Consider the following 18,060-nt stretch of genomic DNA (forward strand, 5'->3'; position numbering starts at 1 on the left):
TGTATATCATGTACTACAAATAAGATTTGTAAATAAAAAAATCAAAAATAAAAATGTTAAATGATAAAAATAAAAATTGTAAAGTTGTACATCTGCATAAACATTATCAAACTAAACAAACAATAAAACAGAAATAATCTACTGTAATTACGGAATATGAATCATTGAACAAACAAAATAAAAATAAAATATAAATATGTGCAACAACCCACTGTCTACTGGAAAATGAAAACATATCAAGCAATATTATACAATAATTATGAACACTTAATCTTCTGTATTTATAGCTTATGACATTGATAAATGCCAGACTATGATTAGACAGTAAAACAAAAACTCCTCTGCTGGATCAAGACTAGAATAAAACTCAGTAAATAAATATTAAAAATAAAAAATATAGAAAAATATTAATAAGACTAGAATTAAACTCAGTTGACAGTAAATATTGAAAATAAAAATTTCCCATCTCATTTGATGATTACTGTCCTTTATATTTGACTAACAGTCCATCTAAACATTTCTCCGTTTCATCCAATTCTGCCTTCTTTTCAGTGATGGTTCTTCTTAAGCTATTTGAATGAGAACAGTTTCCCTCGGTGGAGATCAGTGACACAATCGCAAAAACTCTTCACAAGCGTATCAGCATCGCCGTGACCCAGGAAATCCGATCCAAAATAGCGGGAGCGTACCGAATCATGATCCCAAAAACGTACATAAACATCAAGCTGTTTCCTCAAACACTCATCAAACATAAGCACAACATTTCCCTGACTATTCGCTGCTTTTATCAAGAGAGACTTGAAATGAGGAGCGATCCCCCATTTAGCAAGACGAGCACATTTTGATTCACCACACCCAAACCACTTTGCTATGGCACGATCAGGAAACACATCACAAAAAAGCTTATTTGTGCCTTCAGATGACTTATATGATGTTGTGACGATATGCAGACACCAAATTATCTCCGCTTTTAATGTGTCGTTTCGCGAAAAATAACTGTCTAATCTCCCTTTGCATGTTCTGTTGTCACTGTCGGTACTCGTGGCAGATGTACTTGGCTGCGGCACTGCATCACGTGGCTTAGTCAAGTTAGTGACGACCGACGGCGACGCTGATGAGGTTGTGTTTACCGACGGGCACATATCCGTGATTCGCATGCAGTTGGCTATCATGGCCACCTGTTCTTGGTGTTTCTTTCCCTTTTGGTGGCTCATGATAGCAGCCTCGCCCATGTTAGATATGTCAAACGTCTTCACGCATAATGTGCACTGTGCCTGTCTCCCGGCACTCGCCGCAGCCACTTCCCATATTCTGGCTTTTGTAGCCATCGATCAGTAAACGAACAATTTCCAGGCATCACAATTTATATATATATATATATATATATATATATATATATATATATATATATATATATATATATAAAACTAAAAAAAACTGCACTAAAATTACACTAAAACAACCGAAAGCTGATCGCTTATGAGCTAACGCATGATGTTTGTGGGTGGCGCCATTTTGTACAGACCTATAATGCATGCGTCAAATCACAGCATTGCATCTTATTATTTTACCAACAGATGGCGTTCGTGTCGCTATAAACATTGAATACCGATGGTTGATCGTCGCTATGATTTTTCTATGAAAACGCGTACGCGTGCGTGTACAGAAACTTTAGATATAACCTACAATAAGGGCATTTTATCATTTTATTTGTTTAAGACCAGCACATTTTATATGCTCCCACTTGGGCAAATTATCAATAAAAATTCAATTTTGTATCACTGCTATGCAGATGATACCCAAATTTATTTTGCTCTATCACCAAATGATTATGCCCCCCTTGAATGTCTCTACCAGTGTATCGATCAAATCAATAGCTGGATGTTACAAAATTTTCTTCAGCTGAACACAGATAAAACAGAAGTAATTCTATTTGGAAAAAAAGATGAAAGACTCAGGATTACCACTATTCTTGACACAAAAGGGATTAAAACTAAAGAAATGGTTAAAAATCTTGGTGTTTTCATTGACAGCGAGCTAAACTTTGACAGTCACATGAAAACAATCACTAAAACGGCATTTTATCACCTAAAAAACATTTCCAAACTAAGAGGACTTGTGTCAAAAAATGATCTGGAAAAACTGATACATGCCTTCATCTCTAGTAGGGTTGATTACTGCAATGGCCTTTTCACAGGCCTGCCAAAAAAGACCATCAAACAACTTCAGCTGGTTCAAAATGCAGCGGCGAGGGTTCTCACACAAACAAAAAGAACAGAGCACATTACTCCAATTCTAAGGTCCCTTCACTGGCTTCCAGTAAGCTACAGAATTGACTTTAAAGCATTGCTGCTGGTGTACAAATCTCTAAATGGTACAGGGCCCAATTACCTCTCTGATATGTTGCAGCGGCCTAACCCAATCAGATCTACCAGATCGCAACAGAAAAATTTACTATTAAAACCTGTTGTTAAAACAAAGTGTGGTGAAGCAGCTTTTAGCTACTATGCAGTACAGCTATGGAACCAACTGCCAGAGGACATTAAAAATGCTCCTGCTGTTGGCAGCTTCAAATCTAGGTTAAAGACCAAGTTGTTTTCAGATGCTTTCTGTTAAATAATTAATATTTTTACATTTTTTATAATCTTTACTTTCTCTGCATGTTTTAAATTTACTTTAACTTTATTCTATTTTATTCTGCTAGTTTTTTTCCCTTTCTCTTTCTTTTTCTCCTTTTTCTTTTTGGCATTTTAATATTTTATTTCTACTATTGTTTAATTCTTATTATTTTCTTTTAATTCTTTTAATTCTTTTAATTAATTATTTTAGAATAAAGATAAAATTATTTTATGTAATTTTATTTCTCTATTGTTTACTGTTTTTGTTTTTACTTCTGTAAAGCACATTGAACTGCCATTGTGTATGAAATGTGCTATACACGGAGTGCAGAATTATTAGGCAAGTTGTATTTTTGAGGATTAGTTTTATTATTGAACAACAACTATGTTCTCAATCAAACAGAAAGACTCATAAATATCAAAGCTGAATATGTATGGAAGTTAGAGTGGGGTGTTTTTAGTTTTGGCCATTTTAGGAGAATATGTATGTGTTCAGGTAACTTTCACTGTGCAGAATTATTAGGCAACTTAATAAAAACCAAATATGTAGCCATTTCACTTATTTATTTTCACCAGGTACACTGATATGACAACTCCAGATTTGCAAATAAACATATCTGACATTCAAACACAAAACAAAAACAAATCAGTGACCAATATAGCCACCCTTCTTCATGAGGACGCTCAAAAGCCTTCCATCCATAGATTCTGTCAATTTCTTTATCTGTTCACGACCAACATTGTGTGCAGCAGCAACCACGGCCTCCCAGACGCTGTTCAGAGAGGTGTACTGTTTTCCCTCTTTGTAGACCTCACGTTTTATAATGGACCACAGGTTCTCTATGGGGTTTAGGTCAGGTGAACAAGGGGGCCATGTCATTATTTTTTTCACCTTTCAGACCTTTACTGGCTAGCCATGCAGTGGAGTATTTGGACGCATGAGATGGAGCATTATCCTGCATGAAAATCATGTTCTTCTTGAAAGATGCTGACTTTTTCCTATACCACTGCTTGAAGAAGGTTTCTTCCAGGAACTGGCAGTAGGTCTGGGAGTTGAGTTTGAGTCCATCCTCAACTCGAAAAGGTCCAACAAGCTCGTCTTTGATGATACCAGCCCATAGCAGTACTCCACCTCCACCTTGCTGGCGTCTGAGTCGGAGTGGAGCTCTGTGCCCATTACTGATCCAGCCACAGGCCCATCCATCTGGCCCATCAAGAGTCACTCTCATCTCATCAGACCACAGCACCTTAGAAAAATCAGTCTTAAGATATTTCTTGGCCCAGTCTTGACGTTTTATCTTGTGTGCCTTACTCAGTGGTGGTCGTTTTTCAGCCTTCCTTACCTTGGCCATGTCCCTCAGTATTGCACACCTTGTACTCTTTGACACTCCAGGAATGTTGCAACTCTGGAATATGGCAGAACTGGATGCTAATGGCTGCTTGTTAGCTTCACGCTTGATTTTCCGCAGATCATGTGCAGTTATTTTGCGCCTTTTTTTTCCCCACACGCTTCTTTCGACCCTGTTGACTATTTGCAATGAAACGCTTGATTGTTCGGTGATCACGTTTCAACATCTTCACAATTTCAAGAGTGCTGCATCCGTCTGCAAGACATCTCACAATTTTATACTTTTCAAAGTCTGTCAGATCTCTCTTCTGACCCATTTTGCCAGAGGAAAAGAGGTTGCCTAATAATTATGCACACCTGATATAGCGTGTTGATGTCATTAGACCACACCCCCTCTCATTACACAGATGCACAGCACCTGATATACTTAATTGGTAGTAGACTTTCAAGCCTAAACAGCTTGGAGTGGGACAACATGCATTAAAAGGATGTTGTGGTCAAAATACTCACTTGCCTAATAATTCTGCACTCAGTGTATAAATAAACTTGCCTTGCCTTGCCTTGCCTAAGACCAATTTTCCAGGATTTTCAAGGACTCAATATGAATTTCAAGAACTTTTCCAGGCCTTTAGGGCATATTTTGAAATTCCAGGTTTTTCCAGGCTGTACGAACCCTGCAGAAAGGAGTTCGACAGTGTAAAATTGCAAAGAGTTTGAACATATCATCTACAGTGCATAATATCATCAAAAGATTCAGAGAATCTGGAAGAATCTCTGTGCGTAAGGCAGGGGCGCCCCCATGTAGTGGCTAGGGGTGGCTGCAGCCACCCCCAGATTACTCTGAGCCACCCTTTTAGCCACCACAAGGAGGCGCATTGGATTTCTGTAGAGCTAGGAAATATATTTTAAATCACAACACTAAGTTAATGATGTGAAAAGGTTTTTTTTTAACACAAAAGCCAAAACAATAATAATATGCAATAGTAAGAATAAGAAACAGAGCACAATGGGGTCCCTTCGCCCCATCTAAAAGTAGAAATGAAATTTTACTGCATTTATTTTATTTTGTGGCCGGTGCAGAAATGGTTCTGAGCCTGTGGTGAAATTTCTTCACTGTACAATAAAAGAGTATTGAACATAGCTGTTGGTGTGTTCAAATGCATTGATGTTCATTTACACTAAGTGAAGTAATTTTAAAGGCAAAGGTCAGTAAATTAATGTAGGTACAATTTCACCATAGTATATTTATTATAATTATAAATCCTAAGCTGCTACATCACTGTGCCCTAATTATTAGTGTAACGGCGCCATCTAGTGGTGATATAAGGTACCCTCCATACCCTGATGCTGGCCTCAAGAAACATTAGCAGTAGTCTTGTCAAATATGTCTTGGCCATTGTATTCTGTCATGAATAATAACCTAAATATATTATAAGTTAATATAATTAAAGTGTGATTGCAATAATAGTGTTTAAATATATAAATATAAATAAAGTATATCAATATTTATTTATTTATTTATTTATTTATTTTATTTATTTTTTTTTTGGTCAGTTATGCCACCCCAAGAATTTGCCTAGCCCCCACTAGCCACCCTCAGAATTTTTTTCTGCTGGCGCCACTGGCGTAAGGGTCAAGGCCGGAAAACCATACTGGGTGTCCGTGATCTTCGGGTCCTTAGACGGCACTGCATCACATACAGGCATGCTTCTGTATTGGAAATCACAAAATGGGCTCAGGAATATTTCCGGAGAACATTATCTGTGAACATAATTCACCGTGCCATCTGCCGTTGCCAGCTAAAACTCTATAGTTCAAAGAAGCAGCCGTATCTAAACATGATCCAGAAGCGCAGACGTCTTCTCTGGGCCAAGGCTCATTTAAAATGGACTGTGGCAAAGTGGAAAACTGTTCTGTGGTCAGACGAATCAAAATTTGAAGTTCTTTATGGAAATCAGGGACGCCGTGTCATTCGGACTAAAGAGGAGAAGGACGACCCAAGTTGTCATCAGCGCTCAGTTCAGAAGCCTGCATCTCTGATGGTATGGGGTTGCATTAGTGCGTGTGGCATGGGCAGCTTACACATCTGGAAAGACACTATCAATGCTGAAAGGTATATCCAGGTTCTAGAGCAACATATGCTCCCATCCAGACGACGTCTCTTTCAGGGAAGACCTTGCATTTTCCAACATGACAATGCCAAACCACATACTGCATCAATTACAGCATCATGGCTGCGTAGAAGAAGGGTCCGGGTACTGAACTGGCCAGCCTGCAGTCCAGATCTTTCACCCATAGAAAACATTTGGCGCATCATAAAACGGAAGATACGACAAAAAAGACCTAAGACAGTTGAGCAACTAGAATCCTACATTAGATGAGAATGGGTTAACATTCCTATCCCTAAACTTGAGCAACTTGTCTCCTCAGTCCCCAGACATTTACAGACTGTTGTAAAGAGAAAAGGGGATGTCTCACAGTGGTAAACATGGCCTTGTCCCAACTTTTTTGAGACGTGTTGTCATGAGGGCGGCACGGTGGTGTAGTGGTTAGCGCTGTCGCCTCATGGCAAGAAGGTCCGGGTTCGAGCCCCGTGGCCGGCGAGGGCCTTTCTGTGCGGAGTTTGCATGTTCTCCGCGTGGGTTTCCCCCACAGTCCAAAGACATGCAGGTTAGGTTAACTGGTGACTCTAAATTGACCACAGGTGTGAATGTGAATGGTTGTCTGTGTCTATTGGCCCTTTTCCACTACCCTTTTTCAGCTCACTTCAGCTCGCTTCAGCCCGACACGGCTCGCCTTTCGACTACCAAAAACCAGCACGACTCAGCTCGCTTCAGCCCTGCTTAGCCCCTAAAACTCACACCGTTTTGGAGTGGGGCTGAAGCGAGCCAAGCCGTGCCGAGTGAGGTTGGGGGCGTGAGCAGACACTCCCCTGTGCACTGATTGGTGAGGAGGAGTGTCCTCACATGCCCACACACGCCCCGCGAGCGCGCTGGGATCTGTAAACACCGCAAACCCGGAAGAAGAAGAATTACGAATTACGAGAATTTCTGAAGCCTTATGCGCCTCGCCTCATCTATACGCTCTTGCCAGTCAGTATCTGTTGGCGTTGTCGGTGACAACAAGCCACAGCACCAAGACCAGCAACACTAACGACTCCATGTCCTCCATGTTTATTGTTTACTATTCGGGTCGTGAGACTACCGCTTAAAAGCTCACTGAATCAGTGACATACAGAGCATCGTGGACGAGTTCGCGGAGCGCAAGGCTCGTCGTATGCCCTTCAAATAATGCGCGCAGTAGGCTATTGATGTTTTATTATGAGCCATGTACAGTATGTCACCTAATGTTTTTTTGTTTCTGAGTTACATGTTCGTTTGAAGGACTTAATGTACAAAATAACATAGTTGCACCCCGTAGTGTTGAAATTGGTAAACACAGTGCATTCAGTGAGGTTTGCACCACCCTCCTTTTATTTCTGACTCTTCCTGTCACCATTGCAACCTCTGAGCGCTCATTCGTATGCCCTTCAAATAATGTGCGCAGTATAGGCTATTGATGTTTTATTATGAGCCATGTACAGTATCCTAATGTTTTTTGTTTCTGAGTTACATGTTCGTTTGAAGGACTTGATGTACTAAATAACATAGTTGCACCCGGTAGTGTTGAAATTGGTAAACACCGCAGTTGCGGACATTTTGTAGCCTAAAATGATGTTATGATAAGCTTTAATAAAGGGCCCGGTCATTTGCCCCGCCCCCGGCCCGGCTCTGACTTGTTCCGCCACTGTCACTGATGTCACTGTTTGCGCTGCTTAACGACATCACGTGACGTCCACCCACTTTCGCTAACTCCACCCAATGTGTCCACCCACTTCCAGCCAGCACGGTTCAGCGCGGTTGTAGTCGAAATGCAACTCCAACAGCCCCGCTCAGCTCGACTCAGCTCGACTCAGCACGGCACGGCTCAGCCGCGTTTGTAGTGGAAAAGCGACATATGTGTCAGCCCTGTGATGACCTGGCGACTTGTCCAGGGTGTACCCTGCCTTTCACCCATAGTCAGCTGGGATAGGCTCCCGCTTGCCTGCGACCCTGTAGAACAGGATAAAGCGGCTAGAGATAATGAGGTGAGATGAGATGAATGAGGTGTTGTCATGAAATTTAAAAATCACCTAATTTTTCTCTTTAAATGATACATTTTCTCAGTTTAAACATTTGATATGTCATCTATGTTCTATTCTGAATAAAATATGGAATTTTGAAACTTCCACATCATTGCATTCCGTTTTTATTTACAATTTGTACTTTGTCCCAACTTTTTTGGAATCAGGGTTGTACACACACACGCACACACAGCGTAAATGAGTGCACCTCCTTTGAAAAGTAACATTTTAAACAATATCTCAATGAACACAAACAATTTCTAAAATGTTGACAAGTCAAAGTTTAATATAACATCTGTTTAACTTATAACGGGAAAAAGTAAAGTTAATAATATAACTTAGAGTACACATTTTTCAGTTTTACTCAAATTAGGGTGGTGCAAAAATGAGTACACCCCACAACATAAACTACTACATCTAGTAATTTGTATGGCCTCCATGATTTTTAATGACAGCACCAAGTCTTCTAGGCATGGAATGAACAAGTTGGCGACATTTTGCAACATCAATCTTTTTCCATTCTTCAACAACGACCTCTTTTAGTGACTGGATGCTGGATGGAAAGTGATGTTTAAATTATTAACCTTACTTTCCCATTATAAGTTAAACAGATGTTATATTAAACTTTGTCTTGTCAATATTTTGGAAATTGTTTGTGTTCACTGAGATATTGTTTAAAATGTTACTTTTCAAAGGGGGTGCACTCATTTACGCTCAGCACTGTCTATAAAAAGGGAGTCTCTTGAATTTAAATTATTTTATCATCTTAATCCGACATTGAAATTTTGCCATGTGAAAAAAAAGAAAAAATAGACAAGGACACTTATATTTTTATTTCGACCGACATTATCAGAAATATGTTGAAAAAATCCGTGAACTTAAAAAAAAAAAATGGGTGGCCTAAAGGGTGTTTCCTGTTTTGACAATTTGAAGAGTTTGGTTCCAAACCGCGATAAATCCACTGTCAGGAACTTTGAGAAAAAGGTATTTTCTTTACCAAAAAAGTAGTCGCATGAAAGCAATGATGTTTTGTTTGAAACTTTAATATGACACTAAGAAGCTGTAATAACATTAAAAATACAAATCGAGATTTTGATTTTTAAATTGTATTTAAATTTTTTTTCCAAAATGTGATATATCAATTTAAAAAAAAAATTATCAGACTCCTCTGACCACTAACCCCATCCCCCCCACCCCCTCCTGGAGTTTACCAAGGGCTATAGAGATCTTGCAGTCACGTGACCGGAAAGTACACAACCGCCATCTTGTCGGTCAAAAACACCGCTGAATACTGCTGCACTCGTGTACAGAATGGATCAATTTCAACCGATGGACTACACGGCTCATTTTTCTAATGAACAGATAACTAGATATATGTCTAAAATAAATGATCTACAGATTAGTGACCTTTATGGCTTACCGGACGGAGTTTTCACGACCGGATTTTGAACTGCCAGTGGAATACCCGGACGTGTATAATTACCTCATTAACTTTCCCTCGCTGTTCAGTGGTGAAGCACTGCGTGCTTATAAATCTCTGGACAGTTATCTTTACAGAAATTCAGGATTTGTCAGCGACTCAGATGTGGCATCTTGTAAACAAGAATCCTCATTGGATGGGTAAGTCACTTAAGTATTGAGTAAAGCACTGACCAGCCGATTATAGAATAGAATAAGGTACTTCCAGCTGTAATTCCAAATCATCCGTCTTGTTTACCATGGATCTGGCATTGGAGAGGTAGAGGCTTAGCAGTGGAGGTTTGAGTGGCTGTTTTCTGAGCTTAGTCAACAGGCCGGCTCTGCAGCCTCGCTTTTGCTTCCACTCCCGACACCGCCTCCTTCGCTTTGCTTCCGATAACAATCCACGGAGACCCTGCTGGTCTCGCTATCTTGTCCGGAATGTTGTGCATGCGATGGAAATCGCTACAAATCGTCATTTTCTGCTGGAAACCAATGTCCAGTAAGTCCATACGGTTGTAGTGGATATTGAAGTCCGGTACAGACGAACAACACGCAAAAATACACACAAAAAACATAAAAAACGTGCACAGGTAGGGAGAGCTTGTAGCCGCAGCCGTTGTAGTAGAATTGTATATAGTAGGGTTTTCCAGAAGAAAAGGTAGAAGTAAAAGCAGAAGTAGAAGGCAGAATATGGCGTTTGACCTACAAGATGACGTCTGTCACAATCTGGATCGGCTGTGATGTCACATGCAAGTGCTCCATTGGCAGATTCCCTTCTGGAAAAACTTTTCCTTTTCTACCCAGAAGTTATTAGGGTAGAATTATTATGGGCTTGTTATGAGTAGTGATACGACTAGAACACACGTTCATAATGGTTCATATGAACTCTGAATATGATACCAGTCATTTAATCAAGAAAATTTAGCACAACACATTTTATACTGAAGCGAACAAGAATTGCCCTGTCGGGAGTTATTTCTACAGATATTCAGAGAACTGAGTGAGAGGAAGATAGAGGAATACCTTTCCACAGAGGATGCTCCATCTGTAAAGTGGAGAGGCTTCGCCATTGAGCCGTCACTCTGAAAGGACACACAGCTGGGTCCAGGTGAGACAGGCCTTTCCTTCATTTCACTAGAATGAAGAGAAAGTAGTTTTAGATTTTTTTAATCAAAAACTAGAAAGTGCATTCTCTGAAGATAATGCAGAGTGACTTCACCGATGCAGCAGACTGTTAACTACTGAATGACGGCTGGATGAAATGTTTTGAAAACGGATGGATGAAAGGCAAGAAGACGACGAGTACGGGTCAGACCTGTTATCATATATGTGTGCATAATTGAGCAATAAACATCTCACACACACACACACACACACACACACACACACACACACACACACACACACACACAATATAACTCCAACAAACATATTCAAAGGACTTAACCTGACTAGACTTCTGTGTTCTCACCGACACACCCACTGGAATCAAGCCAGCTATCACTGATCCTATGGGCACACTCTCTTTCACTTTCATTCAGTAATACTTCAATCTGGGATGGATGTTTTGTTAATAGTGAATATATTTGTTCACTAGTTTAACTGGTTAATATTTGAAGGTGAAGTTGCCTTATTATACTGAAGTGGGTGACACATATGAAATGGCACCAGGAACAAGTAACATGTGCAAAATCTTGGATGAGTGTGGGTTTGAAAATCCCACTGCACCAACAGGTTTCACACCCCAATGATTTGGCATGTATATATTGTGCAACGATAAATCCTGATATAAATTTATGACTATTTGAATCGACGATTGCTGTAACAGTGTTGAGACAGCAGAGGGCGTAATAGCATAAAATAGCAGGAATACATGTGACTTCACTGTAGGTGGAAGTAACCCTGCCCTAAAGCAGTTAAAACACAAAAACAGATCTAAAATATCAAAGAGCTGTTGTGTGATTGACTGTACAAATAGATTTAGCAAGAAATCAGAGCTCTCTTTTAGCTTTTAACTTTTTTTCTTTTTAATAAAAAGAATATTTTAGTTAATAGGCCATTATATTTTACTCCAACCTTTACAAATGTGGGCAAATAATTCTTGCTGGTTATTAAGAAAACGAAATAAAAGTTTTTTTTTTTTTTTTTTACTGAACACAATTAATATTGAAGCTGATAAAGAATAAGGAAAATGTTGCATTTTTGATAAAATTTTCTTCATTTAATTTTTTTTAAATATTGTGGGGAAATTTGAATTGTGAACCCGATATTGTAAATCGAATGCAATCATGAATTGAGTGAATCGTTACATGATGAAAATGAAACCCCCTGCTGTTCTGATCCAGTCCCTTCAGCGTAGGAGAGAGCATTTCCAGCTGCAGAAATAGAAACTGGGCGAGAAAGAGAAAAAAGTGTCCTACAAACTAAATGAGCAACACACTAATGTTAGTACCAATAAGTTATGGTTCATCGTAGGATCATTTTCAATCCCCTTTAGGCTGAGGTTAAAAATTCCATTCTGAGAAACTGTTTCTAAAGATGCGTCTGAAGATTAGATAATGATGAGCAAGAGGAAAAGAAATGAATACCTTTCCTGAGAGGATGTTCCACCTTTAAAGTTAATAGGGGCCGGCATTGACCGCTCACTCTTCAAGGACACACAGCTGACTTCAGGAGAATTTGGCCTTTTCTCTGTTGCACTAAAGAGTTGAGAGAAATGTGTCACATCAACAGCAGCACCAGGGACACAGTCAATACACACTGCTGAGTGTTTTTATTGTATTTTCCTCTACTTCTGCATGCATTCACTTCTCACACATGTTGCCCTTTATATAATCCCATTTTGTCCCTCAGTAGTTTTGAAAGGTTTTTTTTTTGTTTTACCTTTCAAATTCTATACGGAAACAACAACAACATGCTGATAACATGGTGACAGTACATTGTCTACTGTGATGAAAAAATGCATTCCGAGTGCCAACCAGAAGTGATGAGCAGGTTCTCAACTGACCTCAGAGCAGCTGAGGAGGGCGACAGATTTTAACTTCAATTTAATCACCCATTATACAAGCCTCAACGCCAGGCATTGCCCGAATGCCCAATTTACCCCACCAGGACGTTCAGGCAGAAATAGTTTAGCAAGTTAGACCCGTTCGGGGTCTGTTGTCCAAAGAAAACTACAGCTAAAAAAGCTCTACTACGGGATTACTTGGATAATCTTAGTCAGAAAGAAGCGAAGGACAGACATACACGAAAATAGAGTCTATTAGCGGTTATGATCCATACAAAATTCCTCGAAATGACTGGAGTGACGGTGCAGATTTGTGGCCTAGTGTTAGCATTCACTACATGTTGGAATACACCTACTTTTTCCCGAAAAGTCCTGACACGGAAGAACAGTTAAAAAAAATTACAAAAGCAAGAAAACCTTCTTTGTGTAAAGACTTTCTCCTGACATCAGTTTTTGAGAACAGAATGTTGTGAAAGCCAAAGCATTTACTCTCAAAGGACTCCAACCTGAACTGTGGGCTGGATGGTATTCCCTCCCCTCCATGTCTCATCAACCCCAGTGACATGTAGTTACAGAGCTATCTGCACTCCATCATTTATACAGTGATGCTTATTATTGTTAAAACAACATCTGAAGTGTTATTTGTAAAATAACAAATATCTTGCTCTAGACATTCAAAGAATGTTGTAAGATTTTATTTTAATTTTATCTAATAGTGGATGGAACAATAATTACAAATGCTAACAGAATCAGCACATTCCAGTTGTAGCTGTAGTCCTATAGTAGCTATAATCATTCTGTAATAATTAAAGCTAGTGGTAAGTACATTCAGTGAATGGAAAGACATGCTTTCGTGTCTCAAATAGTAAACCACACCCTCTACAGCAAATATACATCATTTACATAGTGAATTATCCCACAGATAAATATCTCAGTCCATTTACCATTTGACATTGGCCCATCATGCATGTGAAGATGAGGAGGACAGGTTGTTTAATTTCCTCCTGAATGCAACGGCAAACTGAATGATGAGACACTACCATGGGCGGTTCTACACGGGGGCCAGGGTGGGCCAGGGCCCCTGTAGAAATGCCCCTGGCCCCTGCTATGGCCCCTGTGCTAGACAGCCAATAATTTAAAATATTAATTTCCTATAGCGACATGCCTCGAAGACCGGAACTTTCGGTAGTGCGCGCGAGGTGTGATCTAGACGGACTCGACACGCGACACACGCGCGCGCGCGCTTTCCAACCTATGACCTGAAAACCCGACTTGGTTGTTGTAGAAGTTGACAGTCTGCATCCCTTACAGGACCAGAAAGAGGTTAAGGTAAGGAAAACAATTGGTTTCCTAACGTCATTGTTTGCATGCACTGTTACTGTTCATCACTACAATAATCGTTATCATTGCGTTTAATCGCGCATTGGTCTGACGTTTGTGGATTAGCGGTGCCATACAAGACAGTAGCCTACATATGTGTCACTTGTGTTAACCAAGTACCTTCATCTCTCTTAAAAGTAAGTTGCATAGCAGTTTTCAACTAAATCTATTTGGGGAAGGGGTGTAATGATCAACATTATTTCATTTGTGTTGTATAATGTTTTTATTTTAATGGCTTAGACACAGATGTTTACAATCATCTCTGTTTTCTTTTTAGTAGGTTAAAGCTGTCATCATGAAAAGGAACAAGGACATTATGTCCTTTTTTAGCCCTGTTGGCAAAAAACAGAGAGAGAGTGAGGGAAATGCTGAGTGTGAGGAGCAGGAGGAGAGAGAGCAGGAGGAGAGAGAGCAGGAGCAGAGAGAGCAGGAGCAGAGACAGCAGGAGGAGAGAGAGCAGGAGCAGAGAGAGCAGGAGCAGAGACAGCAGGAGGAGAGAGAGCAGGAGCAGAGAGAGCCAGAGATGGAGGTTGGAGAGATGGCAATTGAAAGTGAGGAGGAAGACATTTGCCAGATAGAAGTGCATGAAGAAGCCAGTCAGTCAGCAGGCATGTGTAGGCCCAATGCACCATCAGGTTTGTGATGATGATGATGATGATGGGGTGTATGCATGTGCTCGTCTGTGTGTGGGTGCTGTAACTCTATTATTATTATTATTATTATTATTATTATTATTATTATTATTATTATTATCAAACAAGTACAGATGCACTAAATGTGTGTAGATGAACTTAAATGTGTATGCATGTGATGTGTGCATGATGGGGAGTCTACAGTATACTGGGTGGTGGCTGGGTGAATGAATGATGGAAGCTGGATCACAAAAGCACAAAAGACCAGTATAGGCCTAATTACAATTCATATAACCTGTGCATGTAAAGTGTAAACTCTTGGGAAAATGTACTTCAATAATAAATGATTAAAAACACTAGTGACATTAAAAAAGTAAAGATAAATTAATGTTGTTCTCAATTCCATTGTGATTTTAACCATATTCATCTGTTTTAATCTTTCTCCAGATATCAGCAAATGTAAGGATGACACTCCAGTCCAGCCACATCTAAAGATGTTCCCTACCAAATTAATGGGGGACAGGAAGCGCAGTTTCCAGGCCAGTTGGTATGAACATCACCCTTGGCTTGAGTATTCTGTTTCCGTGGACTCTGTGTTTTGCTTTGCATGCCGACACTTTAGCCCAGCAAATGCAACAACAAGTGTATTTGATTCACCATTGGGTTTTAGTAACTGGAAAAAGGCAACTGAGAGAGAGGGAGGTTTTTCAATACACACCAAATCTGATAGGCACAATCAAGCAATGATTGCATGGAAGGATTACGATAGGGCTGTCAAAACTAATGCAACACTGGAACATGTCCTTAATAAGGAGCACACAAAACAAGTGAAAGAAAACAGAGAGTATATAAAAACAATAGGTGAAGTGCTGTTACTTACAGCCAGGCAAAACATAGCACAGAGAGGACATGATGAATCTGAGGAATCCAAAAACAAAGGTAACTTCAAGGAAATTCTTGATCTCGTTGCTAACCATGATTTAGTTGTGAAACGCAGATTGACTAGCATACATAATGCAAAATACACTAGCAAAGTAATTCAAAATGAGGTGCTGGATTGTCTGGCTGAAATGGTTAGGTCAGAAATCATTAAGGAAGTAAAAGACAGTGAGTACTTCAGTGTAATGGCAGATGAAACAAAGGATGTGTCAAAGAAAGAACAGATTTCTTTCATTCTCCGTTACTATTACAATGGAGCCATCAAGGAGAGTTTCCTTCATTTTGAATGTGCAGAAAAGCTTGATGCAACAGGGCTTACAGACAAAATAGTCCACTTACTGGAACATCACGGGCTTGACTATAAAAACCACCTCATAGGCCAAGCATATGACGGTGCAGCCGTAATGAGTGGCAAACACTCAGGTGTGCAGGCACGCATAAGGGACAAAGCAAAGTATGCCTTTTACATCCACTGTAGTGCACATTGTCTTAATTTAGTGTTAGTTGATGTGGTTAAAACTATCCCTGAAGCAGCAGAGTTCTTTGCATTGTTACAGTCTCTGTATGTTTTCACCTCGTCATCAAATGTGCACTCTAAATGGCTGGCTGTTCAAAAAGACATGTATGGGAACACAAGGGAGTTACAGCAATTGAGTGAAACTAGATGGGCATGCCAATTTGTAGCCATACGGAACATAATGGATAGGTTACCTGCACTCAAACAAGTACTGCAAGAATTGGCACAGGAGAGCAGAGGAGAACGGTCTTCAGAGGCCCGTGGTTTTCTAGCACAAATTGATTTGGAATTTGTGATGCATCTGGTTGCATTTAAGAAATTGTTTGGAGAAACAAAGCTTCTGTCTGACATGCTCCAGTCACCAAACGTTGACCTTTCAAGGGCTGTAGATTTAGTTGAAGCCCTAGTTCAAACACTGAAGGATTTTAGGCAGGAGAGATACTTTGACACCTTGTGGGATGAAGTGTTACATGTGTCTAAGCAGTGCGATACTGCCACACAGTTGGTGGCTAAACGGCCAAGGAAGCTAAGCTCTAGACTCCGTGAATACCACATACTAAACACTGTTGGTCAGAGGGAGCTAGAATGTGATAAAGAAACATTTCGGACTTCGTTGTTTTATCCTGTCATTGATTGCATGCTCAGTGAATTAAGCAGACGTTTTTCAAAGACAAATTGTGAGTTGATGTGCAGTCTCCGATCACTCAATCCCAAGAGTGATGCATTTTTAAGGGACAGCACTTTGATTGAGTTTGGGAAGTTGTATGGTGCCAATATTGATGATCTGGGCCATGAGCTTCATCAATTTAAGAGACTACTGGAGAGGAAAGTTCAGGGTGGTGTGATTGAGAAACCATCAGACACAGTAGAATTAATACGCTTCATTGAGCCATACAAGGATGTTTTTTTTGAGCTCTTTAGACTTTGTAAGATAGCAGTAGCTCTCCCAGTGAGTTCTGCGTCATGTGAGAGGAGTTTTTCCACATTGAAATTAGTAAAGAACTACCTCCGCTCCACCATGAATGAGGAGCGTCTAAGCAGTCTGGGGGTTCTCAGTATTGAATCGACTAGGTCCAAGGCTTTGGACCTTGATGCTTTTGTTGACTGTTTTGCAAGGAGTCACAATAGGAGAATATTGTTGCTGTAGAGATTCAGGCATGCGCTTTATGGGATTTTGAGACCCACAATATATTCATTTCCTGTTATTTTCTATGTTCCCCCTTGCTACAGTAATGACAGTGTGATTTAAACACATTTTATGAATACTGTATATAAATGATACTTTGATTTTGTTTTCTCCAAGCCACTTGCTGTATGTGAACTTTTTTCTGTTTTACTTGTTATTGTTAAATACAGTGTTACGGTGTATAATATTTCATACTTTCATAAAGAGCTGTAATATAGTGTATAAAATATAATTAAAAAATTAAATATGATGAAATAGTGTGCTGTTATATGTGCCCCTGTAAAATCACACTGGCCCCACCTCGGCCCCCCTGGTAATTTTGGTCTAGAACCGCCACTGGACACTACTGCAGTACAGACTCCTGTTTTATCATGTTTTTAGTTTTATAATTCATCTTTGTGATATTGCTAGTCATTGTTAGGCAAAACAAAGTGTTTTGTGTCCTAAACTCTATCTAAAAAGATGTATTACATACTCGTACCGTATGCAAGTCTTACACATATGATACTGATTTATGTTTCATGTTTTCAGGGCTTGTCTTGTTCTTCTGTTGCAGAAATAAATGCTTTTAAAAATATATATTTTTTTAAACATGTACTTTTGTCTAAATAACTCAATTATACCCCTAGAAAACATATCAGTGTTGCCTTGAACCATGTACTTGAAAACTTGCCGAAATACCGCAAAATTTTAGAGCAAAAGGAAATTCAAGGGGGGGGGGGGGGGGGGGGATATTTTGAGGCCATTTGCCCTGCAGAGCAAGATTTCAAAAAGTAACATTGAGGCCTGTTATATTTACAAGACGCTAAA

The 18,060-nt window shown here is 39.7% G+C and overlaps 1 protein-coding gene across 1 annotated transcript in view; it reads right to left on the reverse strand.

Annotated features, from left to right (window-relative positions):
• The window catches only part of LOC132888449 (NACHT, LRR and PYD domains-containing protein 3-like), a 122,944-nt gene that overhangs the window by 85,913 nt on the left and 18,971 nt on the right, over nt 1-18,060 (reverse strand). The window contains exons 3-4 of the mRNA XM_060924498.1: nt 12,178-12,288; nt 10,613-10,723 (exon numbers count right to left, since the gene is read on the reverse strand). Coding sequence (XP_060780481.1) covers nt 10,613-10,723; nt 12,178-12,288 — 222 coding nt within the window. The remainder of the gene's footprint in view (nt 1-10,612; nt 10,724-12,177; nt 12,289-18,060) is intronic.

Source organism: Neoarius graeffei, chromosome 6 (assembly GCF_027579695.1).
Source record: "Neoarius graeffei isolate fNeoGra1 chromosome 6, fNeoGra1.pri, whole genome shotgun sequence".
Lineage (NCBI taxonomy): Eukaryota > Metazoa > Chordata > Actinopteri > Siluriformes > Ariidae > Neoarius > Neoarius graeffei.